General features: G+C 49.6%; 13 protein-coding genes across 13 annotated transcripts; 5 read left to right on the top strand and 8 right to left on the bottom strand.

Annotated features, from left to right (window-relative positions):
- Positions 1 to 134: 134 nt before the first annotated feature.
- Positions 135 to 1,382, top strand: J056_004851 (Alcohol-sensitive RING finger protein 1; the record flags this gene model as incomplete). The annotated part of the gene is made up of 2 exons (XM_009270041.1): positions 135 to 195; positions 247 to 1,382. 2 exons carry the CDS (start codon positions 135 to 137, stop codon positions 1,380 to 1,382), a joined length of 1,197 nt encoding a protein of 398 aa, XP_009268316.1.
- Positions 1,383 to 1,443: 61 nt separating this feature from the next.
- J056_004850 (uncharacterized protein) lies at positions 1,444 to 2,624 on the bottom strand (the record flags this gene model as incomplete). The annotated part of the gene is made up of 3 exons (XM_009270040.1): positions 1,444 to 1,746; positions 1,799 to 2,267; positions 2,311 to 2,624. The coding sequence occupies 3 exons, from the start codon at positions 2,622 to 2,624 to the stop codon at positions 1,444 to 1,446; spliced, it is 1,086 nt and encodes a 361-aa protein (XP_009268315.1).
- Positions 2,625 to 2,870: 246 nt separating this feature from the next.
- J056_004849 (uncharacterized protein) lies at positions 2,871 to 3,896 on the bottom strand (the record flags this gene model as incomplete). Its single annotated transcript, XM_009270039.1, has 1 exon — positions 2,871 to 3,896. The coding sequence occupies one exon, from the start codon at positions 3,894 to 3,896 to the stop codon at positions 2,871 to 2,873; it is 1,026 nt and encodes a 341-aa protein (XP_009268314.1).
- Positions 3,897 to 4,094: 198 nt separating this feature from the next.
- Positions 4,095 to 5,141, bottom strand: J056_004848 (uncharacterized protein; the record flags this gene model as incomplete). The annotated part of the gene is made up of 1 exon (XM_009270038.1): positions 4,095 to 5,141. One exon carries the CDS (start codon positions 5,139 to 5,141, stop codon positions 4,095 to 4,097), a length of 1,047 nt encoding a protein of 348 aa, XP_009268313.1.
- Positions 5,142 to 5,175: 34 nt separating this feature from the next.
- J056_004847 (Mitotic spindle-associated MMXD complex subunit MIP18) lies at positions 5,176 to 5,745 on the top strand (the record flags this gene model as incomplete). The annotated part of the gene is made up of 1 exon (XM_009270037.1): positions 5,176 to 5,745. The coding sequence occupies one exon, from the start codon at positions 5,176 to 5,178 to the stop codon at positions 5,743 to 5,745; it is 570 nt and encodes a 189-aa protein (XP_009268312.1).
- A 49-nt stretch (positions 5,746 to 5,794) lies between these two features.
- On the bottom strand, positions 5,795 to 6,390 carry J056_004846 (uncharacterized protein; the record flags this gene model as incomplete). Its single annotated transcript, XM_009270036.1, has 2 exons — positions 5,795 to 6,134; positions 6,188 to 6,390. The coding sequence occupies 2 exons, from the start codon at positions 6,388 to 6,390 to the stop codon at positions 5,795 to 5,797; spliced, it is 543 nt and encodes a 180-aa protein (XP_009268311.1).
- A 61-nt stretch (positions 6,391 to 6,451) lies between these two features.
- J056_004845 (uncharacterized protein) lies at positions 6,452 to 7,842 on the bottom strand (the record flags this gene model as incomplete). Its single annotated transcript, XM_009270035.1, has 8 exons — positions 6,452 to 6,916; positions 6,963 to 7,124; positions 7,174 to 7,196; positions 7,241 to 7,274; positions 7,322 to 7,357; positions 7,407 to 7,465; positions 7,537 to 7,767; positions 7,812 to 7,842. 8 exons carry the CDS (start codon positions 7,840 to 7,842, stop codon positions 6,452 to 6,454), a joined length of 1,041 nt encoding a protein of 346 aa, XP_009268310.1.
- An 84-nt stretch (positions 7,843 to 7,926) lies between these two features.
- Positions 7,927 to 9,187, top strand: J056_004844 (Inositol-1,4,5-trisphosphate 5-phosphatase 2; the record flags this gene model as incomplete). Its single annotated transcript, XM_009270034.1, has 3 exons — positions 7,927 to 8,086; positions 8,134 to 8,490; positions 8,553 to 9,187. 3 exons carry the CDS (start codon positions 7,927 to 7,929, stop codon positions 9,185 to 9,187), a joined length of 1,152 nt encoding a protein of 383 aa, XP_009268309.1.
- Positions 9,188 to 9,264: 77 nt separating this feature from the next.
- On the bottom strand, positions 9,265 to 10,350 carry J056_004843 (Anthranilate phosphoribosyltransferase; the record flags this gene model as incomplete). Its single annotated transcript, XM_009270033.1, has 1 exon — positions 9,265 to 10,350. The coding sequence occupies one exon, from the start codon at positions 10,348 to 10,350 to the stop codon at positions 9,265 to 9,267; it is 1,086 nt and encodes a 361-aa protein (XP_009268308.1).
- Positions 10,351 to 10,460: 110 nt separating this feature from the next.
- J056_004842 (Splicing factor U2AF-associated protein 2) lies at positions 10,461 to 15,402 on the top strand (the record flags this gene model as incomplete). Its single annotated transcript, XM_009270032.1, has 18 exons — positions 10,461 to 10,592; positions 10,644 to 10,706; positions 10,754 to 11,443; positions 11,500 to 11,565; positions 11,611 to 11,752; positions 11,859 to 12,083; positions 12,140 to 13,773; positions 13,825 to 13,878; positions 13,932 to 14,067; positions 14,129 to 14,220; positions 14,267 to 14,327; positions 14,379 to 14,472; positions 14,519 to 14,530; positions 14,589 to 14,833; positions 14,888 to 14,913; positions 14,960 to 15,007; positions 15,059 to 15,150; positions 15,195 to 15,402. 18 exons carry the CDS (start codon positions 10,461 to 10,463, stop codon positions 15,400 to 15,402), a joined length of 4,020 nt encoding a protein of 1,339 aa, XP_009268307.1.
- An 86-nt stretch (positions 15,403 to 15,488) lies between these two features.
- J056_004841 (uncharacterized protein) lies at positions 15,489 to 16,062 on the bottom strand (the record flags this gene model as incomplete). The annotated part of the gene is made up of 3 exons (XM_009270031.1): positions 15,489 to 15,526; positions 15,573 to 15,695; positions 15,747 to 16,062. The coding sequence occupies 3 exons, from the start codon at positions 16,060 to 16,062 to the stop codon at positions 15,489 to 15,491; spliced, it is 477 nt and encodes a 158-aa protein (XP_009268306.1).
- Positions 16,063 to 16,551: 489 nt separating this feature from the next.
- J056_004840 (uncharacterized protein) lies at positions 16,552 to 16,977 on the top strand (the record flags this gene model as incomplete). The annotated part of the gene is made up of 1 exon (XM_009270030.1): positions 16,552 to 16,977. The coding sequence occupies one exon, from the start codon at positions 16,552 to 16,554 to the stop codon at positions 16,975 to 16,977; it is 426 nt and encodes a 141-aa protein (XP_009268305.1).
- A 104-nt stretch (positions 16,978 to 17,081) lies between these two features.
- J056_004839 (Exocyst complex component EXO84) lies at positions 17,082 to 19,256 on the bottom strand (the record flags this gene model as incomplete). The annotated part of the gene is made up of 5 exons (XM_009270029.1): positions 17,082 to 17,168; positions 17,219 to 17,349; positions 17,397 to 18,562; positions 18,608 to 18,722; positions 18,767 to 19,256. 5 exons carry the CDS (start codon positions 19,254 to 19,256, stop codon positions 17,082 to 17,084), a joined length of 1,989 nt encoding a protein of 662 aa, XP_009268304.1.
- Between the last annotated feature and the right edge of the window lie 1,398 nt (positions 19,257 to 20,654).

Genomic DNA, 20,654 nt, shown 5'->3' with positions numbered 1-20,654 from the left:
TTATGTACGCTGCTATAAACACAAATGTAAAAAGTGAAAGCAACAAATAAAAGTGAAAATTCTGCATTCCATTCCCGTTCAAAGGTTGAACAGACGACGTCATTAGCAGCCGAACGGCTCACAACAACCAACTAATGGACTGCTCAATATGCTTCGATAGTTTATCAAGTGGAACAACAGCAGCAGTGAAATGTGGTGTGTAGTAGCGATGATAGTAGGCAGAACAAGCTCACAGGACAAAAACAGGACACGTATTCCACTTGATATGCATACAGAAGTGGTTGCAACACACTCACTCCAATAAACACTGTCCAGCGTGTCGATACGCCATTCACACCCAACACGACCTCATAAAGCTCCACCTCGGCGATAGCGATGAAAGCAGGGATGTGAAAGTGGAGAAGCTCTTGGATATATCACGCAAGATCCACTCACTCACTCTCAAACGCGATCAAGGCAGTCTAAGAGTGATATTCGAAGATATTCTGCAGATCGTCAGTGGATGCGATATAAACGATGAAAATACAGCAAAGTTACTCAGGATTCTCTCAAAAGAACTTAGAGGTTTGAATGAGCGTCTTGATCAGAGCAGGACGGTAGCTGAGTTGAACGATAAGATAGCGTCGCTTAGTGATCTACTAGCCACATTCGACGCACACAAGAAAAAGGAAATAGGGAAACTTAAACTCGATCACACTAAACAGCTGGCTAGAATCTCCGCTGAGGAGGTACACCTCCGCCACAGCTACGAGAAATCTCTGGCTGATAACGCCAAAGTTAAGAAAGATCACAGCTTACATATCACAATGAAGGATGATAGACTGGCGCAGATGGAGAGAAATGAGAGCAGACTACGTGGTTTGCTCAGCGATAGTGAGACAGCACAGAATAGATTCAAGAGTAATATCACGGAATGGAAGAGGAAATACGACAAATTGCAGAAAAAGAAAGATGAGAGGGGTAACGGGGGTGAGAAAGGTGGCAGTGATAGCGCTTCAAACAATGTCACACCAAGCACTTGCACATCTAAAGCCATCCACATCGATTCGAGCGACGCAGAAGTAGAATCTCCCATTGCACAAAACAAATTGAAACGCACCAACAAACGCAAGTCAGATGACGTGCTCATTCTACCACCCGACGACGACGTCGATCTCGCTCTCGACGAACCCTTACCCTCATTCGCAGTGAAGAAGCGTGCTACGGGGGCTGGCGTTACTCAGGGACCAGTATCAGGACCTAAAAAAGGTCCCAAGGTTTTGTCGATATCGCGCAACACACTTAAACAACCCACTCACTCCGCTATACCTTCAAACTCCCTACTAGCATTAGGACCTAAGATGCACAAGAAGATACCCACACACCCTCCGTACAAGCGGTAAAATAATGTATATTTTCGTATTTATATTGTATTTGCCATACAGCGTTTGCAAGTCAATTCATTTATAACTTGGATGACATACCGACATTAATGACGACGTTGCCCATTTGCGAGCCATTTGCGAGTCTCTGGAAACCCTCTTCAGCATTCTCGAGACCGTTGATGACTGGGTGGTCGACGACTGGAACGAGTTTGTGAGCTGACATAAACTCGGTTGCCTGCTTGAGCTCATCCAAGCTTCCAATAGTGCTGCCTTTGAGGTTAAAGTTCTTGATGACGTCCATCATGGTGATAGTGGTTTTGGGAGAGCTAGCAGCCATGCCGTAGATGGCGATAGACGAGCCAGGCTGGAGGATGGGGTTGACCTGTTGAGCAAGTGATGTTAGTGCGAGTTAATCACCGCCAAGACGTACCCACTTTAGCGACTATATCACCACCAGCGGAATCGACAACAGCGTCGAGATAGGCGTGTTCAGCAGGCATCTGTTTTTTCAACTGAGCTGGCCAATCTGCATCTTTGTAATTAGCGCCGCCTTTCGCTCCGAATTCCTTCACGGCTCTCGTCAGCTTATCGGGGGAGCTCGAGGTGACGTAAGCGTTTGCGCCCTTGGCGACTGCGAATTGCAAGGCCTGCAACGCAACTCCACCGCCAATACCTGTAATGAGGACATTGTCACCTTTCTCGACCTCAGCTTTGACGAATGTCGCCCTCCACGCGGTGACGGCGGCCAATGGCCAAGCAGCTGCCTGCTCGTCGGTGAGGTGGGCGGGAGTTGGGATGAGGTATTTCTTGTCGACCTTCACAGCCGTCGCAAACACTCCGTCTGCATCTTTGCAACCGCCAGGCAGAATGAAGCGCTCCTCGCTGTGTTTCTTGTTGGAGAACCTGCGTGTATTAGGCTTGACAAGTCAGCGTGTATCCTACTCACCAGCCGCGGGATGGGTTGATGAAGTAGCGCTGTCCGATTAGAGCACTCTTCTCGCCTTCCCCATCGGCTATAACCACACCAGCTGCATCCGATCCCATTGTTTGACCACCTTCTGTCTCCGGGTAGAGGCCGTTGCGGATCCATTTGTCGCGGTGGTTGAATCCCACAGCGTTTACTTTAAGAACAGCCTCGTGTGGCTTCACTTGATTGATAGTGCGATCCTCAATGTGAATATCATACCACGTAGAAAGACCCGGCTTAGCAGAGGAGTCGCCGAGTACAACGTTCTTGGTTTGGATTGGTAGGGCAGTCATCTTCGTAGTTGCGTGTCAAGGGGGCGCATCAGCTAGATTAGTCAGTCGATTCAGAATGACGTCATTGCGCGATATTCCAAATGACAGTAGAAGTATTTGCACACAACCAGCCTGTTCATTGAGTTGACCTCACCAACTAACCAGCTCAAACCACTTTTGAAAAGATCAATGTATCAATATTGCAAATTTTCATCTAAACATAATCATCCAGCAATCACCAATCACTAATCACATCCATTGCATGCCTCACGTCGGCGTAGCTGCCTGCTTGCCACCTCTACCTCTGCCTCTACCACGCGGCGAGCGGGGAGGGCGACCTCGCTGGGGCTTACCGCCTCTTGGCCCTTTGGGAGCGTCGAGTGTGGGTGATTGAGTGTGAGAGTTATTATTACTGTTAGTGACAGATGCAGGAGGGGCAGAAGGTGCCACGGCTGGCTTATCAGGCGCGTCTGGACGAGCGAGAATCTTGATAGGAGGGGTACTTGGAGTGCCTGGAGTGCCTGGAGTACTCTTCGGGGTACTTGGAGACGAAATGCCCTCGCGTACTTTCTTCGCTGCTCGTTTTTCCCCCCTAGTCTTCTTGCCTCTGGGTTGAGCGGGTGTTTTCGACGCTGAGGAGGAGGGGTCAGCAGGAGACTTGGTAGGTGGTGCATTACTACCGTTGCCACTACTGCCACCAACGCCAGCGCCAGTGCCACTACCCCCTCTCTCGGCAGCCTTTCGCTGCTGCTTCTGACGCGCCTTATCGCGCTTCGCCTTTGACTTCTCCTTGCGCTGTGCGAGGTGAAGGAGTAGTGGTGTAGTCTTAGGTTTCTCAGCAGCTCGCGACGCTATCCAATTAGCCTCGAAATCAGGTTTAGTCGGTGTGGCCTGTAGGGACTGGAGAAACGAGAGGAAGTCACCGTCTTGGTCAATCGTGCCCTGTCTGTCGTCGACTTTGTGTCGCGCTGCCGGTGTTTTCTGGAAAGGGGCGTACTCGACAGACACCTTGCTCTCGCGTCCCTGCTTGTCGCGGAAAGTGTGTCCGTCGAATGCTGCGTGGAAGTTGAGGAGCTGCGTGTGCTCGTTGAAGGTGATGTATGCTCTCGATGCTACGCTTTCTTTGCTCGAGTCTGCCCCGCGCAGTTTCCCTTTGGCGTAGTAGGAGTGCGCTGTGGTCTCGCCGTTCACCCACGCCTGGACGGCCGAGTAGAATACGTCCTCTGGTAAGTTTGGCGGCAACTTGCGTACGACGGCGCGCAGCTTGTGGTCGCTGGTGGGTGCGTTGTTCATCTGCGGACTGCTTCGTCTTGGTGGTTGAGGTCCGAAAGACAAAGCCAGCTACTTGATTTCAAGGCTGTCGGTGTATTCAAGTAGTCTAAAGCCTAACAGCTGGTTCTCGAATACCCTCGTTCCTAGTCGCGTGGCTACAAGCAAAACACACAAACAAACAAAGAAAATAGATTATACACACATGAATACCCTCTTTTGTCATCCCACTGGCATCCCAGGGAGGTCAAAGCACTCCCACAGATGTTCTGCAGGCGTACCCCAAGTTTTAGCCCCGCTCAATCCACCCACGGATCCTCTAACGACAGCGCACACTGCCCCAGACTCTCGCTCCACCACAGGCGATCCGCTAGCACCTAGTTCTGGCAGTACGCCGTCGATTTCGACATTCGCGAGGTGGTCGTACGTGCCAGCCTGTGCCATTTTTCCGTTGGGCGTGGTATAGCGGTGGATAGAGCCGTGTGTCCACGCGGGTGTGTCTCCGGGCGTCGCCGGAGGCCTCCACACCGCCACCTCTGTCCCTGGCGGGGGCGGGTAGGGGTTGATGGGGAGTGTTCGCAGCGGTGCGCTGTGTGCGCTGGATACGCCGGATACGCCGGATACGCCTCCAATAATACTCGCAGAGGGCTTGTAGTAGACGAGATCGCTCTGGGGCTGGCTCGAGTGCACTGCCTCTGCGTATCGTATGTCCGTTATCCTCCCCCCCGCGCAGCTTATCAGGAGAGTGGCGCTGTCGTTTCCGTTTCCATTCGCGCGAGCACTTGCGCTATTTGGCTCACTCAGGCTCACACTCCCGATACCACCACTCAGAGTGTGCACGCAGCTCACAACCAGCGGCTGCTCGTCATCGCCGTTGCAGGCCACCGCGAAACCGCCAGAGAGAGACAAACGGTTTGGCGGGGCTGCGTGGGCGACGAGGAGGACCTCGTTGGTGGGCGTCTGTGTCGTGCGCACTGCTCGGCCGCTCTCCGGTGTGCTCTCGTAACTGAGGCCGACGCGGAGATCTCTCAGTTGGCGGCGATGGAGCTGTGCGAGAAGAGCGGCGAGTGGCGTGCAGTTTGAGTGTGCGGAGTGTGCGGAGTGTGCCTTGTGTGCCTGTAGCGCTGAATGTATCTCCTCCTTCCAAGTGCGCTGCGATGGAATGCGATATCCGTCAATAGCCTGCGCAAATCCCCTCCTGCCAGTACAGCCAGTGCAGCCATTGAATTTAAATGACCTCATCAATCTAATCCGTGTGGCTAATCTCATATTTTTCTTGATAGATAACGACCAACCAATCAGAATGGACGCAGAGAAGATCAACGCTAATCCGATAATACACCAGACAGTAGAGGAGAGCGAGAGGAATGTTTACAGTGATAGCGATCCGTGGAGCACAGATTTCCTAGCACCTGATGCGCAAGTGGGGGATATCAATCCAGATTACGCCAACGCCAACGCCAACGCCACACTGGAGAAAACACCCGCGCAAGCCATCGACGCTGACGAGCTATTCCACCTCCTCAAAGACATCAACGACCCAGAGCACCCACTCACACTCGAGCAACTTGCAGTTGTGAGCAAGGCGCAGATCACCGTGGACGACGAGCAGAACGAGGCTACAATCCTCTTCACGCCAACCATCCCCCATTGCTCCATGTCCACTCTCATTGGCCTGTGTCTGCGCGTGCGGCTCATCAGGTCTCTCCCGCCACGCTTCAAAGTGGACGTGCGTGTGCGTGAAGGTACGCATATGCAGGAGGCGGCGATCAACAAGCAGCTCAACGATAAGGAGAGAGTTGCAGCAGCGCTCGAAAATGGCCACCTTATCGACGTTGTTCAGCAGTGCTTATCGACAGCAACAGGGAGGTAAACGGGTAAAACGGGTAAAACAGGGTAAAAACAAATGCATTTCTCTCTTTCTACTTGGTCTTCTCCTTCAAAGGCACTCTACCCTCCTCAGCTTCCTTCTCTCTGTCCTGAGCGAGTCTGTCAGCCAGGCTGCGTATCTTATCGTCTTTCTGGGGTGTATTCTGGGGTAAGGCGTATCCCAATTCAGTCAGTGCATGGCGCTGCTCCCCCAAGCAAGCGTAAAACTGCTCTCTCAGCCAGTCACATCCCCTTACCCGCTTATCCTTGAAAGATCCCCGGTTTATACACTCGGACAACATTCCTTCTATCACACTGCAGTTCTCCAGACTCGTTTGTCCTATTCGTCTGCGCATGTCGACGTGCTGAGCGGAATCTGTGCCTGAATCTGGGCTGCCATGTCCTCAATGAGATGAAGCCATTTGTATTTCTTAATTATAACCCACGCTAGTGTATACGGTGTGTACGGCGAGTAGTTGGCTTGCTTCTCTTTCTCTTTCTCCTTGTCACTCTCGTCTGTGCCGACGCTGGGCAGATCCCTGGGCGTATCCATGCTGGCATTGTATTTGGGTGGTTTGGTGTAGTCGCCGTTGCTGCCATTCTCACCACTCTCACCACTCTCGCTCCACCATCTACTCACAAATTCCATCTCGATGATGACCGTTAGAGATAACAAATTGATTTCTACAAGAACAACGCAAATAACTCCGTTAGAGACCTCTATTGAATTCCACCCGCGTAACTCTCCTGCCTTTCTCATCCGTCGGTGCGTCCTCCCCAAAGACGGTATCCGCACCAAGAGTAGCTTTCTGGGGGAAGACGGCGATAGCTGGAGGCAAAAACACTATCATACTTGTCCCGGCAAGACCCAGCGACACGATACGTTCCAGTAAAGGTCCGCGTTTACCAGCGAATGCACCTCTCTTGGTCAACGCAGCCTGGATGAGAGGGACGAAGATAAGTGTGGGGATGTTAGTAAAGACTCTGCTAGCTGCCGTTTGCGATACTGCCACAGCACCCGCAATGCGTGAGGAGGCGTCTAGTGTGGTTTTCTGGTTATCTGGTAGAGGCTCCCCGTCTACTTCACTCGTCGTCACCGCTATCCCGTCGCGCATCTCCTTGTAGCGCATAGCGGCAATGTTCACGCATCCGGCTGTGACAACTGATACGAATGGCTGGGGAGCGGGTTAGCTTTGTCGATAGCTTATCACTATCACCCACTACCATGCGCCCGAGTGAGGCTTTGGTGGCTGCCGAGACATTCAGCTTGGGAACCCCCTTGGTTAAGGTCACTGCTATGCCGACAGACGACGCTGTGGCTGCGAGGTAAGACATGGCGAGTTCTTTTGTGGATAGTGGAGTGGATTTGTTCGCATTGGCTGACTGTGTGTGGTGTTATACAGTGGCTATAAGCAGCCTGCTATTAACCCACATTGACGCAGACATTGAGTGATTCTGGGAGTTGTGAGTGGGTGAAAAACTTGATAAACCTTACTCACGGTTCATCCACTGCCAGAAAATGACAGATCCGAGCTGATAGCCAGGTGAGCGAGGTGTGTAGCACACAAGACCATGCCTACAGAGGGATTAGGTGCGAGCATACCGCCGATAATGATCTGAGTGGGCGTTAAAGCCAATTGAAAGGATAGCAAGACCGCCACTAACCAAATTGGTAGGCATGAATGCTGACATTCTAAATGGAAGTACTATAGGCTCGCCGGTGTCTAATGAGACAGATTAGAAGGGGGAGTGTACAGCCAGTAGCTAGCAACCAGCAACCAGCAACGACGCTCACCCGGATGTATAGAGCTGTCTACGAGCTGCTTGTTCTTCCAATACTTCTGCGCGTCCTCAGGCTTAACGAATACACCACCGGGGGATTTCTGGACACGTTCCTGGACAGCGAGAACGTCTTTGTGGGCATCCTGGAGACGATCGGCCGAAGCAAATAGGGTGAGGGGGGAGACAGCCGCGATAAAGTGCCTGACACGGCCCATGTACGTCGACTGATCGAATTTCGGCTGCGCTGGGACAAGGTAAGGATGGCTGGGTAGTATACACCACACGCACAAATATCCACGCTGTTCTCCAAGTTTTTCATTCTCCTGCTTTTCTACTCGAGGTGATGATGGCTGTCGACTGCCAACAGAATCCAGCTTAGCTACAACCACCACGGCGAAATTGAATGAAAATTCAAATCTCATCTTTCAACGTCCACGAGAGATCGCTGGGCAGCGTCAAGCCACACGAGCTGGCTGACTGGCTTCTTCCATCTCCGCGTCTCTCCGATCTTCCCGATCTGCTTGTTGTCGGTACACAGGAAACGCAGCCACTGGCCGAAGCGCGTGGGTGAGCGAGTGGTCTATGAATATATCTGACGCTGTTTCCTCAGTCAGCGGCTGGAACGCGTCTGACAAACTCCGCGGAACGGCGTCGACGGTGCACAGGGCGCTGACCAAGTATGCGGGTGTTGGTGATAGCAAAGATAACAACAGTGACGTCATATACACTTGCATCCATCAGTCATCCTTCGCTGGTCTTACAATGCTCGTCTACGCCCGCCCCCACATCGCAAGCCAACAAACACACACACACTCCACGCACGTCGGTCTAGGCGTTGGCGGCGTGATGGGTAATAAGGGCGCGATTTCTACGCGCATTCACCTCCCCAGCGGCGGTATTCTTACCCTCGTAAACGCTCACCTCGCCGCGCACCAAGGGGAGGAGAATGTTGCGCGGCGCAATTGGGGTGAGATGGGTGTCTTGATTAGGTGCTTCATACTGACATAGTGTGCATATCACATATCACAGACTACAGATCACTTGTGTCGCGCATCAAACCATCCATATACGACTCCACCCACCTCTTGGTCTTTGGTGACCTCAATTACAGGCTGTACGGCGACAGCAGCAGCTCTAGCAACAGCAAGCTAGAGCAGAAAATTATCGACCTTGATTCGTTAGCCTCTCATGACGAGCTGGCGCGGGAAATGCGTGGTGGGCGAGTGATGAACGGACTGCGCGAGGGTTGTTTTAGCGCTTTCCTGCCCACTTATAAATACACAGTGGGTAGCGTAGACGGTGTCGATGCGCGTCGCGACCCCAGCTGGACGGACAGAGTCCTCTTTGCGTCTGCCGCAGCGACTCGCTGCGTCTTTTACGACTCTTTTCCACAGGTGACCATCAGCGACCACAAGCCTATCACGGCGATGGTGTGTGTGGATGGTGAGTGTAGCCATGTGATGGAGATGGACAGTCGCAACCACAACCACATTAACGCTTACGACCGTCACGCCCACTTCAAGGCTCTACTGGGCACAACAGCTGATTTGCTCATCGGTTACGCCTGGCTCGCCCTCTACTTGGTGGGCTGGCGGAGCAGTACGCGCGGAGCCTTGCTCGCCCTCAGTCTAGGTCTCGCCGTGTCTTATTATCGTGTACACTAACTGCGTTGATTCTATACCACGTCTATTGTCATTACAAATGCTATAATGGCACACACCCACAGGTAGCACACGCTTGCTCACTGCTCACTTCCCGCCTTCTTGAAAGCATCCAGCGCAGCCTTAGCGTGGAGCCCCTCGATGGCCTCTCTGGCTTTAGTAACGCCCTGGCCAAAGTTGGTAGCCTGACCTGCGACGACGAGCAGGGCACTTGCGTTGATAAGGATCCAATCCTTGAGCGCAGCGAGTTCAACACCCTCTGGAATATCGTCAAAGGAGGGCGTAGAAGTAGCGAGAATGGATTTGAAAAGATTAGCGTTGTTAGTAGGGCTGCCGCTCTTAACGGAGGAGAGTGGGTGGGCCTTAACGCCGAAATTGAATGGAGAAACGGTGTACTCCTTTACGCGACCGTCGCACAGCTCCCAAATCTCCGTCTCGCCCGCTGGGCTGATCTCGTCCATGCCCTCCTTCCCTCTTACGACCATGGCGCGTTGGACGCCAAGACGCTGGAGGGCATCGACGAATACACCCGCCAAGCTGCGCTTAGCGACACCAACCACCATGCGCGTCGGCCTGGCTGGATTCATGAGCGGACCGAGGAAGTTGAATATGGTGGGGAAACCCATTTCGCGGCGGAGAGGGGCTACGTGGGCCATGGCAGGGTGGTAATTGGAGGCAAAGAGGAATGCGAATCTGCTGGAAGAGAGGAGAGCGGGAAGACGGGAAGGGTGGATCGAGAGGGAGCAGTTGAGGGACAGGAGAAGATCTGCAGAGCCAGACGCAGAAGAGGCTGAGCGTGCACCGTGTTTGGTTACAGTGGCACCAGCACCAGCCGCAACAACAGCAGCAGCGGTGGAAACGTTGAACGTATCGAGACCATCACCACCCGTACCAACGATATCACATGTGGGGATACTGTCTAAACCGGGTATCTGGACAGAGTGGGCGCGCATAACAGTCGCAGCTGCTGCTATATACTCGGCTTTCTCGTCGTTGCCGGTTAATTTGAGCGCTGTGAGGAATGCTGCTATCTGCGCGGGTGTGTGGGCATCGGTGGATACTATGTGCTCAAATGAAGTTGCCATATCCTCCTCCGTGAAGCTGATAGAATCAGTTGCCAGCTTCTTCAATAATGGCTTGAATGATTCCGGGGTGGGTGAGGCCATGACCGTCGTTGATAACGATGAATGAAAAATAAAGTGAAAATATTATACATGATAAATTTATCTTGATATTTATATTCAGTGCGGGTGTTTCTCCTCTCAACTCCCCCACCATGACTAGCGACACACCAAATTTCGATGATCCGCGTATTTCCTTTGATAAAGCAAAACAGAATTGGGTTTTGGAGGGCGATGATGGCAGCGAGATGGAGTGGGATGTTAAATTTCAACGATTCGTTTCTGTGGTGCGTGGAGGTGTATTGGATTCAGTGCACACCACGCTCACTCCGATTTAGGCTGATTTAGACCAATTATCTGCTCAACAGGCTGCTTACGGTGTTAGTGGCGTTGACGAGAGCGTTAGTGTGGCTGCTGTCTACCCACGATCACTCTCATTCCTCCACAGACTCCGGCAGACGTCGTAGCCAGACGACACGAGAAGAAGCGCAAGGATTTCACATCGAACAAGCCCAACGATAGTAACGCCAAAAGAGATAAACCTCCTCCACCAAAAACTGCTGTCTTCGTCACTGGCCTCCCTCCTGACGTCACCGTCGATGAAATTGCAGACGTCTTCTCCAAGTACGGCGTTCTCCTCACCAACGACGATGGCAGCCCGAAAGTAAAGCTTTATACAGACGATCTTGGTAATTTCAAAGGTGAGGCTTTGGTGGTGTATTATAAGCAGGACAGCGTTAGTCTTGCCGTGCAACTACTCGACGATACCGAGCTTAGGTATGGCGATGGCAGTGCTATTAGAGTCTCTGTCGCAGATTTCAAGCCTGAGGCTAGTGATCACACCAATAGCAAGCACACCACACAGAAACCCGCTAAACCTCTCACTGAAGAAGAAAAAAGGAGGAAACAGACAAAGTTCAGGAAATTGGATGAGAAACTTAACGATTGGGATAGCGAAGATGAGTCTGGCCTGGCTGATCGGTTGCCCTCGAATACTACCTCAAGAGTCGTCGTACTGAGGCATATGTTTACTCCCGGTGAACTGAAAGAGGATCCAACGCTGTTGCTCGATTTGAAGCAAGATGTACGCGAAGACGCCGAGCAAATTGGAAAGGTGACAAGCGTGGTGCTTTACGATGTGAGTTGGTAGTGCACTTGGCGGTGAATATTTGCTTACACCTTCACTCCCCATAGGCTGAGCCAGATGGAATCATGACTGTCAAGTTCTCAGATCATATCGCAGCACAGGCGTGTGTGTTGGTGAGATAATCATCTACGTACTCCTATCCACCTAACTCAGCGTAGAAATACGAAGGTAGATACTTTGCAGGCAGGAGAGTGGTCAGCTACCTCTACGATGGCAAGGAGACGTTTAAAACCACTGAAAGCACCAACAAATACACTGAGACAGCTGAACAAGACGAGCAACACAGGTTGAATGACTTTGGTAGGTGGCTTGAAGGGGACAAGTAGAATATAAATATTTATACATTTACATCTAAATGTCAAAACAAATGCCAATTTTCTTGTCTTTGTCTGTTGTTCACGTCCAGTCATGATGGAATCGATGGACGCCGACGAGACGTCTTTATTCCCAAGTGAAGATGAGTTAGAGATGGAGAGTATTGAGATGGCCGTGTTACCGCAGCCAACAGCACAAGCGCCATCTGCGCCATCTGCGCCATCTCCACCAACTTCAACGCGACCTGTTCAACCTGGCGGCGTAATATACCAGCAGAAATCAAGCGATAAGCTGAGAGGATTGTTTCATACTGGGTGTGAGTTACTCCGCGTATCTATCCATGCAAATCTCACTTCGTTATCACAAACGCAGCCACACCAACAAGCACGGCGATCAGGAAAAAGTCCGAGAAGCGCCTCCTCTCTATCGATAACAACAGCAACAAGAAATTTAAGAGAAAGAGGAGAGACGGGTTTAGTGGTGGCTTTTCTGCCACTTCTGGCACATCAGCCAACTCTCCCACTTCAATTAACACGTCTGACGACTTTGTCACCCGCTCGCGCAAGTCGCTCAGAGAATCGCCATCGCCGTCGCCGTCGCCGTCGCAGCTTTCTAAACGTTCTCGGACGCAGCCTCGTGAGACGGAGAATAAGAGCGACAATACACGGCCATTGATACACGCGATGCACGCGTCGGAAAGGAAAAATCTCGCTACTCCCGTTCACCCCATCAACCCTATCAACCCCACTATGAGCTCTGCCGACAGCTCGCATGAGTCGCTGCTGCCAAAGAAATCCCCTCTCCCTCCTATCAAGAAAGGATCATTACCTAGCTTCAGAGGCGTGCGCGACTTCAGACCTGACACCGCCAATAACCACTCCACACCGCAGAAGGTGAGCAAGAGCGAGCAGGAGAAGGAGAGAGAGAAAGAGAAACCCAAACTAATCAATAATATGCGACAGACTGAAGTTAAGTTGCAAAAATCACAACGACGGCCGCAACCAAAATCAAAACCACAACTGCAACCACACCCGCAACCTCACAATGTGGATGAAGAGATAAAGATGAGCAGAGATTTCACCAGAGATTTGGGCAGAAACTTGAGCAGAAATTTGAGCAAGACGTTGAGTAGAGACTTGGGCAAAAACTTAAACAGCAACATTATAGAATTATCCTCTGATAGCGAAAATGAGGTGGAGGCCACTACAAAAGCCATCCCATCTAGCTCTTCGTCTTGCTCTCCACCGACGTCTATACCTGAGCGTTCTTCGACCGGGCATAGAAAGAAGACACGCAAATACTCTCCACCTGAAACGAAACCTGTTCTCCCACCAAACTACATGGAGAAGCCCATGTTGGAGGAGTGTATGCAGAGTATGCAAGGTACGAACAACAGGAAAACGTGCGACTCAATACACGCCAACACTAATACCAATACACTCCAAAATGGTCGCAACAGAATATGTAAAGATATCAAACCATTCAAGCAATTCAAGCAGCCGTTCAATGAGCGGATGATCACCGATAGAGTCAATGATGAGACGATCGAAGCGATGCTACAGATAACGGAGGATGAACACAGTTTCCACGACCCCAATGCATCGTTTGAGCAGCGAAAACGCGCTCAGCTGGTGACACTTGAGCGAGAATCACGCGTAAACACAACCCAAGTCATTGAAGGCCCTGCAAAAAAACCAGCTACAATTGAACAAATCATCAAACCCGTTTTCATCAATATGCCACGTGAGCAGCGGGAGGCATACAAAAGATATGACGATAAGCAGTATAGTCAGGAAGAAATAGATAAAGCGTCGGAGCTTGAAGCGTGGAAATTAGCCGAGAAACCTGATAAATTTGTTGGGTTGAAGTTTGTCGGTAGCTTAAGAAGGCATCCTAGAACAGGAGAGGTTTTGAACAGCAAATCCCTCGAGCATACATTCCTCGCTCATATAGAGCAGGCTGAGACACTTATGGATAACAGAAACACATTCTCAATTCGTAATGATGTGCGTGGGTTGCTTGCCGTTTTTTTTTACCCCTTCTCAATTTCATCTCAGGTTGACAGCGATCCTTGTCCGCCTGTCGAGTTTATCTACAACAACAAACCATGTGTAGGTGAAATTTTAGTTGATCTGACCTAATTCTGAAATATTACACACACCAGTATGGCAGCGGTGTGCCCAAGAACAACGAAAAAGGTCAACGGCGGTGTGGATGCAATGGTAAATGCGATCCGTCGACATGTGAATGTTTCCAGCGCCAGAAGTACATCTTTGAAGGCTTCTGCGATCGTTATTGTGGTGAGTGAGATGGGTGTTGAGCACTGTTCATACGGTAACACTACCACAACCACCACACCAGCATACGACGATGACGGACTGCTAAATACAAGAGACTTGCCGATATTCGAATGCAATGAGCTTTGCGGGTGTGACGATAGCTGTCAGAATAAAGTACGTTGAGGTTCCCTCCAATCATTCACCCTCTAAACTTTCTCAGGTCACTAGTAAACCGACCAACTTCAACTTGGAAATATTCAAGAAGGAGAAGATGGGATGGGGTGGGTTGAAGTGATTATAGCTAGGTTGCACATACTAACAAACTCGAACAGGTGTGCGGACTCGAAGAAAGATACAGAAAGGACAGTTTATTGCTGTGTACTCTGGAGAATATATCACAAACGATATGGCTATACATAGATCAGAGTGAGTCAAGTGCGCGCATTTTTAGGTACACTCTAAACCATCCTAGTATATATGATAAGTAAGTGGTACTCCCCATCAACATCATACCCCACCCTTTCTCACACAGCGTAACACAGGGTCAACCGGAAATACGATTTTGATATCGATTTTTACCATCTGCGGAATAAAAAAATGTATGCTAAGGCAACGCAATGCAACAAGAAGCGGTTTGAGAAACTGAGTGAAGATAGTGGCGATGTACTTGGTAATACAAGTACAGGTACTGCCAACGAAGCTGGCAGACCACTTCAGTCGCTCATCAGCCCGCAGAAGGAACTGCAACAGTACCGTGATATTGACTTTGATTTACAATCCTATTACAGTGGGTGATATCTACGCTGGTGTGGAGTATTGCATATGGCTAACACTTTAATAGCCATTGATGCCTTTTTCATCGGAAATGTAGGTCACATAGCCACATCTCCTTCAGTAAACTGACACAAAGTAGTTCACCCGATTTATCAACCATTGTTGCAAGCCTAATTTAATTGTGCAGGTGAGTTCGTAGAGCGCTAAAAATCTTCCACTCACTCCTACTTCCCCATAGCCCGTCTACACTGTGCAAACCTCGGTCGATCTTCCTTTCTTGGGATTCTATGCCTTGCGGGATATCAGAGAAAACGAGGAGCTGTCTATATCGTGAGTGGAGCGCTGAAATGTTACCGGAAGCTAACTGTTGTTAGATACATGGGTGTCGACAGCGACGAAGAGGATGTTGAGCAAGCACTCAGCAGGAAAAAGAAGAAGACAAAGATAAGGTCAAAGAAGGCAAAGAGAGTCCTAGACGATGATGACAGTATCTTAGAGGAAGCCGTACCAGAATGTTTCTGTGGGGCACCGAACTGTCGTGGTAAACTGTTCAACACGCAAAATAATGTAGTCGATAAGTAGCAGATGTATTTATGAAGAAGATGATTAGAAGTCAGGGGTGAGTGGGTTGAGGGTTTATTCTATGCAAAACGGAGGTGGTCATCCTTCTAATGTGAGATTGCAGCGGCTGGTGGTTGTTCAGGAGCTACAGTGACTGTGTCAATGACGTCGATCAACCCAAGAAAACTCACCGATTGGCATTTGAGGTTTGCTGAAATCGCTCATGGCCTTGTTAATGAGCACACCGACACCTTCAAAGACACCGAGAAGGATACCACATCCGACAGCACCACCGAGCGCCGCCTTAGGACCGCCTGTGTCTTGTTAGCTTGTGGTGCAACTGTGGCAAGCAACAGGCTACTCACCTCTGATAGCCAAGCAGCCACCAGTGAAGAAACCAGAAATAATTGCATTCCAGCTGTCTTCCTTCTGCCTAACGCCCTTGACTGCACAATCAAACGATGAGAACATACCACCCCATACACCAAAGTTACCACCGAGTACAGGCGCTCTAGCCTTGATTGCCGCTAAACTACCAGGCAACCTCTCTCCACGGGGACTGTTCCTCGCTCCCTTTATACCGTGCCAGATTGAACCACCGACCGCACCCATCGCAAACGCACCACCGAAATCATTGAGAATTACATACGGACATGGGTCTCTGGAGTGATCTGCTGACATTTTGCTGCTTCTTATTTTTCAACGCGCTGCGCTGTTGGATGTACGTGATGAAGAGTGAAGAAGGAAGACCAAAAGAATTTGTTTGTGGATGTAGTGAAGCGGGTGCTAGTGGGTGCGTGAGGTGTATTTAGATGAAATTTATTTCCGCTGCTTGTTTGCGTTTCTCTCTGTGCTGTATATCCCGCTATCAGCGTTAGCGGTGTATCAACGATTCCAGCTCACGATATCCACCGATAGGAAGTCTTTTGGGTGTTAATAAGTATTTATGATGCCATAGACGCTGATTCTGCTATACGACTGCCATTTCTCGTGACTGGGCGTTATCGGGAGACAGTCACGGCATCCACGCCTCATACAGAGAAGTGGAGGCATCTGTGGGCATAAAAGTATATTTTCCTTCAAAACACCTTTAAAATTATCCCACTAAACCCTCACTGCTCGCCAATTGATCCCTCGCACCTCACCACCAACTTCGAATGCTCACACGCGATGGAGATTGATTTAGATCTGCCGTATAAGCCAATGGTGACCTCTTACGACAGCCCACCGCTCATTTCCCCTCCATTTTCAAAGAAGAAGCGCAAACTGAGCCCGTCGAGCCTGGCAAACAACCCGATAACCACAAAGAGGAAAGGAAACGAATCTGAGAGGAATACATCGAATACGACGATTACTGATCCCAAATTAAGCTTAAATTCAAATCCAGTCCCTCCCACTCCTCCTTCTCATCCTCCAGACATCGTCATGGCCACAGAGACGCTGCACATGCATGACACATCGATGAGAGACTCCACCTCCCTCATCGACAACGACAAGAAAGCTAAACAGCGTAAAATCAGATTCACTATGGGTCCTCGAGCGGATTGTCACAAGTGCAAACTAGGTGTCAAGGGGCATTACTCACATTTCGAATGAGTATAATTATCGCAAACAACCTATTATTTGGCCATTATTTATTATACCTTACGCAACACTCTCCATGTGATTATAATCAGTATATCAATGTAAATCATTTTCCATCAAATCAGACTAGGCGATACTTGCTCCTCCATCTGCTTATTAAGTATGACACACAGGTCTGTCGACGTCTGCACCTCTTTCAGTATCTGTGCAATCAGTCAGTCAGCGCAGCGTTACCTTCTTATCCATCACCTACTCTCTGTCCTTGCTCGTGTGTTACTTGAATCGCACGCTCAATAATGCTCTTCCCCAGATGCGAGCCATATACCTGTCGTCTGAACATGACTGCAAACGTTTTAATCTGCTCAGATGCCCAGTTTCCATATCCTGATGGTGATCAGTTTGGCTGGCGAGATTTAATGCGTCCCACTCACCGCTTGCTTTGTTCGTATTAATGAATGCAGCCCTGAACCATTCTGCCGACTGCTTGATTATCGTAAAGGTGATGACTGCTAATTCAGCAACGTAGTTGACTACGTCTCCATCAAACACCATCTGCCTCGACCTATGCTTGATGAGCTCTTTGCGACTGTTCAAGTAGGTGTCTCTGCCGGCGCCTGCTTCATCCAATCTGTGCAACAGCGAGATAACATCAACTAGAACATGCTCCCGAAGTCTTGAAAAGTCGTCGACAACGCGTAGCAGGTTTCTCACTAGTATACCCTTTTGGTGCGCTATTTGGGCTTGTAGTGCCTCCCGTTCACTTTTGTCATCGGTGCTTCTGAGCATTTTCCGTCCTTGCTCCACGTGCTCGACAGCAGCATGGTGGTCATTGACGGCGACACTAACTGACAGCTCATCGATAAAGTCTTCCATCCATTGCAAGTGTTTGTTAGAAGAGGATATAGGCGTTCTTAAAGGCGAATTCGTCGATTGGATTGACGCTATCGAAGGACTGATAATGAAATTAGGCGAGAGATCTCCTTCTTGATTATGTTGCTGCTGCTCCATTTGCGCTTGGTATTCTTCTGCGACTTGCTTAACGGCATTCAAGAAGACATTTTTATCGCTCGGCGACTCAGCCATATACACATACGATTGCTTGTTATGCTTAACTTTGATAGAATTCGTCACCTTAATCGAATCTCGGAGATCCTGGATATTGATTTCAGACAAAGACCAAGCACGATCGGCGATGAGCTTCTCGCGACCGCCACTAGCTTGACGTCTTCTCTTGCTGGCTATAAGGAGGGTGTCATTCAGCAAGACCATTTCGACAGACTGCGCTACTCTGTAAGTCGCAGCGTTCAATTCAACGAACTTGGATGCAGTCGTCACGACATGTCTGCCTGGTGCATGAGGTACGTGTTTCAACGAACCCTCGACTGTAGAGTGTAGCGTCTGCAGCTGGGTCCTGTACACGGCTGCAAGATCTGCAACTGATGATCTCTTCTTCTTTGTTGTCTCCAGATCAGACTCTACGTTCTCAACACCGAATGCTTCCGGGAGGCTTCTCCACTCCCCAAGCAGCTCGCGCAGCTCGAGCACCTCTGTCTCGAGAGCGCCAATCTCCTTTGAAATGGCGATAAAGTCAGCGTAACTTTGAGAGTGTGAGCTAAGACAACATAGAAAACGATCCACATACTTCTTGAATGCACTCTGTTCGAGTTGCAAATTGGTAGACTGCATAGCATCAGTGAGGGCCTGCTTGAAGTGTTCCACCTCGTCCTCACTGGCATTAGCGAGGTGTGTACGAATGTCTTATCGGAGTTAGACGTGAATAGAAAGACATGAGCGCACTCACAAGCTTGAGCATCAAAGTCTGGCTGCTGGAGCCACTCTCTGTTGATGATATCAATATCGGCATCCACTTGGCTCACTTGGCTGACTCGGTTCTCGTCGATATCCTCAAGTAAGCTCTCTCTGACATCTTCCGTCTGCGGCGTCTGTTTCTGGTTGGGTATATGAGTGCTCGGGAGGGAGGGCACAGGTGGTGCGCTGCCAACTGTCCTCGTCTTTGGCTGCTGATAGGTGTACTTGACGGACAGCCTCTTTTTGAGCTTCTCGCCTAATCTCGTCTTGCTATCATTCTCACTATCTTTGCCTTCCTTTCTATCCTTTGCGTGTGCCTTTGGTTTGTATTTCTTCGCCCCTATCGGTGCCGCTGCTTTGGTGGTCGCTGGGAGATCCTCCTGCGTCATCGACTGGCGAGGCATCGGCGGGATTTCTTCACTTGCGCCATAGAATGTCGTTGGCCGTCTCAGCGATTTTCTGGATACGCGCTGCTTGCTCATACTGCAAGTGGTAGTTGTGATGTAAGCGGCTTCGATTCGGCAATCGACACTACGATATTTACAAATATTAAAAGCTTTAAATGTTCAAATCTCTTCATTTCCTTTACTTGGATTTTTTTGCTGCGTAACCAAGTGCATGTGGATTGGTGATATGTGCAAGCATTGGGCGTTCTGGCTTTGTGTACATGACCGTCCCGCTTCTTGCTTGAATCATCTCTGTCGGCCATTTCCAGCATCCCCTACATCCCCTGCATCACTTGCCAAGTTAGCTGCATTCGAAGCAGACAGAAGCAGCTTAGGAATTGCTGCCTTAGAACCTTCTCACAACCACAATTGGCTATTATAGTTGGTTCTGATGTGTTATATATGCATTTGCACTGTTTATCATCCGCTATCGGTTATGTTAAGGCATTCATACGCGTTCTGTGGGGGTATTAAAGAGCTCCTTCTCCCCCAGACACTTATTTCATCACTTTTGCAGTATATGGCAGCTTTCATGGAGCACTGTTCAACTATGCCTTCTTCACAGGTGCCTCCAACCTTGTCTGCATGGCGCTGAGACTGGACAAACCTGGTAAAAACTTCATGAGAGTTGCAGCCTTTCATCGACTACGCAGGTAACGCAGTTTTGGACGAGACCCGCGTTTTCAGCTCATGATATAGTCGCGAACTATGGCATCGATCGCACTCGGAAGTTCACAAACTGGGGCAGCCGCACTCTCATTCTATTGGCTGAAGTCGACACAAGCTTTGTTTTCATATCCATCTTGATCGGCATCTCAATGGTTCCGACTGTCAGAATAGGTTTGACATGCATGGCAGAAAGCAGAGGGAGACAAAGGTGAGTTAGGAAGCTGTAGTGAAGTGAAAACAATGCGTTTCGAAGAAATGGCTACAAATGCCTTAATGAATGCCACATTAACTCATCGTCGCTTTATTGCTCATGTCCTCCATTTCCTTTCATCATTCTTACTCCAGCTGCGATGAAAATGTTCTGACATATGTCAATGTTTCAGAAGTATAAAAGTCTCAGTTTCTTTCTCAACTTCCTTAAATTAGGATGTATCTCTCAAAGCTCATCGCAATTGCCTCAATTGCACTTGTTGTCAGCGCTAAATCAAAATACAGATGCAACTATCAGTGCAACGACAAAAACGGCAAGCTTATTACAGGTAATAGTGGCCTATTGGACTTTTTATACTGTTAAAATGATATAGGAATCCAAAAGGGTGTACCGAACAATGCTTGCACCTGGCAAAGCTGCCACAGTTGTAACATCGCCGGAGCAAACTGCGATTACTGCCGCCTCACAACTAAGAAATACTCAAAGATTGGAAACGAGCGAGATATTGTCGGTGTAACTGATTGGTGTAATAAGCAAGGAGGTAAAATAGTAAC

Source organism: Wallemia ichthyophaga (genome assembly GCF_000400465.1).
Source record: "Wallemia ichthyophaga EXF-994 unplaced genomic scaffold scaffold9, whole genome shotgun sequence".
In the NCBI taxonomy this organism is placed as follows: domain Eukaryota; kingdom Fungi; phylum Basidiomycota; class Wallemiomycetes; order Wallemiales; family Wallemiaceae; genus Wallemia; species Wallemia ichthyophaga.
The sequence above is the reverse complement of the archived record's forward strand: the minus strand, read 5'-3'. Positions and strand labels throughout refer to the sequence as shown.